This window comes from Furipterus horrens, unplaced genomic scaffold (assembly GCF_987537825.1).
Source record: "Furipterus horrens unplaced genomic scaffold, mFurHor1.1.pri manual_scaffold_8, whole genome shotgun sequence".
Lineage (NCBI taxonomy): Eukaryota > Metazoa > Chordata > Mammalia > Chiroptera > Furipteridae > Furipterus > Furipterus horrens.
In genome coordinates this window covers 110091376-110096501 of record NW_028327178.1, presented here as the reverse complement: position 1 = coordinate 110096501, position 5126 = coordinate 110091376, and the positions used below count along the sequence as shown (strand labels likewise).

Below are 5126 nucleotides of genomic sequence, written 5' to 3'. Positions count from 1 at the left end.
CAGCCTCGGCCCGGGTTTCCCGCCCCTGCCCCCACGCAGACTCGCGCACCACGGCCCTCTCCGAGGCCCCCGCAGAGCTGCGGCTGGCACGAGCGTGGAGAGTCCCTGCTCCCCGCCCCGCCCCCCTGCTTCCTCCGCTGTCCCTGCCTGTTACGTGTCTAACTGCTGTTTTGAAGCCCCAGACTGACGCTGAGTGACTGTTTCCCTGGTATGTGGTTCTATGTGTGTGTGTGTGTGTGTGTGGGCGTGTCTGTCTGTCTGGCTATGTCTGCAGCTGAATCTGTCCTTGACCCTGTTTGTCTGAACGTGCCTGGGGGGAGGGGCCCTCCCTTTCTTAGCCTCTCCTCCCCCAGCCCTTCCGGCAGGCGCTAACGCAGCGACAGCCGCCGCCTTGGCTGCGCCCTAGCGCAGTGACCTCGTCTGCCCATGCAGCCGTGACCGCTCCACCGCGCTGTCCGCGGGGGGGCCATAGCTGGTTTCCGAGCTCCTGGCCGCTCTCCCCTCAACCTGGGCCCCCCGGCCTGAGCCCCGGGTGGGCACGGTCCCCTCCTGGCGGGGTCTGATGGCTCTTCATCTTTCCTTATGTAACTCCACATATGTCTGCGCCTTGCAGGTCACCCTGGACTCTGTGCTGGGCCCTGCCCACGGGAAGACTGAGACCCAGAGCCCCGCGCAGATGCAGGGGGGGAGCGGACCCCTGGCCCGGGCACAAGCTCTCGGAGACCCCACCCAACCTTTCTCTTTAAGACGTTCCTTTCTCACACCCCTTCGCCCCGAGAATGAAAGAGGAGGGTCCCGGCGGGGAAGTTCCACTGAGCGCGGGTGCAGGTTTTCCCCACCTCCACTCCAGCTTCCCACAGGGATCCCCGGGAGCCGAGAGGGCGCGGGGCACGCCGAGCGGCCACGAGACCGGCTCCTGTGCACACGGGTGGGCTGGCAGCAGGAGCGCCCCCAGCCCTGCCCCAGCCGCGCCCGGGGCCCGGCTCGCAGTCTGCAGCCGTGCGCGCCCAGGCTGGGCTCCGGCGGCCGGTGGGCACGCGGCGCTGTCCGTGGTGCTGCCGGCGCCGGGAGGGGCGGGGGCGGGACGGGGGCGGGGCTAGGGTTGCAGCCAATGGCGGGGGCGCTGCGCGGGGCGCGGGGGGCCGGAGCGGGAGGCGGGCTGGGCGCTGGGCGCACTTGGAAGCGCGCTGCATTCGGGGCGCACAGTCGCTCCGGCAGCGGCTCGGGCTCCGGCTCTGCCCCTGCTCCACTTCGGCTGCAGCGGTCGTGCCGCTGGCCCATTCGGCTTGGAATCCAGCCTCTCCCTCGTCGCTGACCGCCCAGGCCTAGGCGCCCGCGGACCATGCGCTGGGCATCCCCCGGGGAACCGGGCCGAGCGGAAAGCCCGCGAACACTAGGCTCCTGGGCCGGTGCCCCTCCCGGCCACCCAGCCGGCGGCCCGCGCCCTGCCCCGCGCTCTGGCGCCGCGTGAGCCGGCCGGGCCATGGAGCGCGAGCCGCCCGACGGGCCGCTGAACGCGTCGAGGACGCTGGCTGAAGAGGCGGCGGCGGCGGCGGGCGGGGCGCGCAGCTTCTCCGCCGCTTGGACCGCGGTGCTGGCCGCGCTCATGGCGCTGCTCATTGTGGCCACGGTGCTGGGCAACGCACTGGTCATGCTCGCCTTCGTGGCCGACTCGAGCCTCCGCACCCAGAACAACTTCTTTCTGCTCAACCTCGCCATCTCCGACTTCCTCGTGGGTAAAGTCCCCAGCCCCCGCCCGAGTCCTGGAGCTCTGGGCCGGCCCGGGCAGCAGGAACTGGAGCGCCTTTTGCTCGGGCACACGCCCTTGCGGGGGCCCCGGCCTAGGGAGGGAGCGTCTGGGACTCGTGGGGCGGTGGGCGCGGGCGAAGTGCCTTGCCTCCCCACCGCGGTAAGGACGCTGGGGAGTGATGTCCCTGGGCAAGGGTCCGGAGCAGGCGGGCGCCCGGAGGGGCTCAAGGCGCAGCGGCCTCGGATGCAGCGCTGGCTCCTGCAATAGCCAAACAAAGGCTGCGGTGGACGCAGAACGCGCAGAGGGCGCTGGGGGGAGGTTTGGGGGAGGGGACGTGGAATAGGGGCTTTTAGAGCCGTGTTGGGGGAGAAGGCCGTGGGAGAGGCAGGGATGAGGGTGGGGGAGAGTCTCAGGAGCAGGCTCTCACGTGTCCGTGAGCTGCTGCGGGCTGGGAGGCGGGGCGCGCGGAGGGGCCCTAGCGCCAGACACCTGTTGGGGCTGGGAAGCGAGTAGGAGGAGCGTCTGCTAGGCGCTCCGAGCGGGGCTTGGCGGTGGCCCAGTGCCCTGTGCGTCAGGGGAAAGGCTTTCCTGGTGTCTGAGCTGAAGAGGAAAGGCTGTCCGAAGCCAGGATAGGGTCCTGAGTCCAGCGGGCCAGAGGAGAGGGAGGAAATTTTCCTTTTTCCTCCCTTTGGGGACGGGAGGGCTGGACAGAAGGAAGCCTGGGAAATACGGAATCCAGGATCAGAGGCTCACTGTACCCAGAGCCCCACCCCAGCCCCCAGCAGGGTCTTCCGTCCCGCCAAGTCCAGGGGGCGCTAGTGGGGCCACGGGCTGGGCAGGGACCTGGCGGAGCGCGTGGGTAAGGCGGGGCTGCTGCCACGCAAGGTGGCAACGGCCTGGTCCCGCCTGTCTCTGGGGGGGTCTGGCCTAGGCCAGTCCAGCACGGCCCAGCACGGCCCCTCCCCTCCAGGAGCCTTCTGCATCCCTCTGTACGTGCCCTACGTGCTGACCGGCCGCTGGCCTTTCAGCCGGGGCCTCTGCAAGCTGTGGCTGGTCATGGACTACCTGCTCTGCACGTCCTCCGTCTTCAACATTGTGCTCATCAGCTACGACCGCTTCCTGTCCGTCACCCGCGCTGTGAGTCTGGGGTGCAGCGGCCCATGCTCACGCCTGGGGGTGGTCAGGGGTGGCCCCAGGAGGCCCCCAGCAGGGGATGGCCACTCTGCTCTGAGTGGTGGGCACTGCCTCACACCCGCCATTCCAGGCATTCGGTACAGGTAGCTGCCCACTTAGCAGCCACCTGCTGCTGGGGGCTGTCCCTGGGACAGGCGGGAGGCAGCGTCTGGACCTGGAGTCAGATGTTCTCTCCGGGCAGGTCCAAGGTCTTGGAGCTGAGGGACAATGTGGGCCAGAGGCCCTGTGTGTGTATGTGTGTCTGTGTGTGTGTGTGTTTCTCTGAGTATGTCTCTGTATGTGTGTCTGACTGTACATGTCTCTGTGCATGGCTGTGTCTCTGTTGTCTATATGTGCGTCTGTGAGTCCTCTGAGTGTGTCTGTGTGTCTGTGTGTGTCTGTGTGCTCCCAGGGAGACAAGCATTAGCTCCTGGCTCCGCAGGTGTCCTTTGCTGTGAGTTGGGGCCCTGGGCTCCTGGGCTCCCTGTACCAGGCGGGCGTGCAGCTGGCAGCGCTGCAGCAGCGGTCTTTCCTTGCCCTCTCGTCTTCTCTTTGATGGTTTTATCTGGCACCTCAAGGGCCTTGTGCTTGGGGCCACATGTGTCCCGTCTAGAGAGGTGGGGAGAGAATGCAAAGGGCATGGGGTCGGGTCAGTAGGCCTGGGTCAGACCCCAGCTTTGCCCCCTTAGCCAGTCCGTCTGGCCTGTCCCTCCCTCCCTGAGCCTTCAAGAAAGAAAGTGGGGAGAATAATGGGATTGCTGTGATGATCGAAGGAGATGATATAGAAAAGATGGGCACTCAGGAGACAGGGACAGTGACAAGCATCCTTGGGGAGCTTGCAGTCGGGGGATGGAGGTGGTAAGCACGCAGCCTGGCTGTAGGGCAGTGGGGCTGGGCCCCAGCCAGCCCAGGATTCCTCGGGGCAGGGAGGAGGGGGGACGGGAGTCCTGGAGTCCGGCTGCGGCCGGGCTCGGCCCTCTCCCCTCCTGACCCAGCGTGTCCCACGGCAGGTGTCCTACCGGGCCCAGCAGGGCGACACGTGGCGGGCGGTGTGGAAGATGGTGCTGGTGTGGGTGCTGGCCTTCCTGCTCTACGGGCCGGCCATCCTGAGCTGGGAGCACCTGTCGGGCCGCAGCGCCATCCCCGAGGGCCAGTGCTACGCGGAGTTCTTCTACAACTGGTACTTCCTCATCACGGCCTCCACTCTGGAGTTCTTCACGCCCTTCCTCAGCGTCACCTTCTTCAACCTCAGCATCTACCTGAACATCCAGAGGCGCACCCGGGACCGGCTGGAGGGGGCGCGCGAGGGGGCCCAGCCGTCTCCGCCCGCTGCACCCGGCTGCTGGGGCTGCCGGCGGAAGGCGCGTGGGGAGGCCGTGCCGCTGCACCGGTGCGGGGGTGGCGAGGCGGCTCCCGGCACCGAGGCCCGGGAGGCGGCCCTGGGGGGCAGTGGCGGCGGTGCCACAGGCTCACCCACCTCCAGCTCGGGCAGCTCCTCGCGGGGCACCGAGCGGCCCCGCTCACTCAAGAGGGGCTCCAGGCCGTCCGCGTCCTCGGCGTCCCTGGAGAAGCGCATGAAGATGGTGTCCCAGAGCATCACCCAGCGCTTCCGGCTGTCGCGTGACAAGAAGGTGGCCAAGTCGCTGGCAGTGATCGTGAGCATCTTCGGGCTCTGCTGGGCGCCGTACACGCTGCTGATGATCATCCGCGCCGCCTGCCATGGCCGCTGTGTCCCTGACTACTGGTACGAGACGTCCTTCTGGCTGCTGTGGGCCAACTCGGCCGTGAACCCGGTCCTCTACCCGCTGTGCCACCACAGCTTCCGCCGCGCCTTCACCAAGCTGCTGTGCCCCAACAGGCTCAAGGCGCAGCCGCACAGCTCACCGGAACACTGCTGGAGGTGAGCGGCTCCCAGGGCCGCCGGCCCGCGCCCCGGCCTCCGGGGTCTGAGCCGCGCCTCCTCGTCTCGGCCCCGCTCAGACCACCTGCCTGAAGTGCGGGCAGCTTGGCGGGCTTGCCCAGGGGCCCTTGCTGCCTGAACCGGAATGTGGGTGGCTGGCCCTGCCACCCAAGTCCGAGGTCTCAGCCACGATGTCCACCCCCACAGACCGTGTGACAACCAGTGACGTCCACCCTTTGCACAGCTGTTGCTCGGTGTCCTTCCCAAAGCAAACGCTTGGTGTGCGCTCCAGCTTCCTGACCC

General features: G+C 67.9%; 1 protein-coding gene across 1 annotated transcript; it reads left to right on the top strand.

Moving 5' to 3' along the window:
* The first annotated feature begins 1483 nt into the window (after positions 1–1483).
* Positions 1484–4884, top strand: HRH3 (histamine receptor H3). Its single transcript, XM_090285343.1, has 3 exons — positions 1484–1736; positions 2721–2887; positions 3934–4884. Exons 1-3 carry the CDS (start codon positions 1484–1486, stop codon positions 4825–4827), a joined length of 1314 nt encoding a protein of 437 aa, XP_090141469.1. The 3' UTR covers positions 4828–4884.
* Positions 4885–5126: the final 242 nt, after the last annotated feature.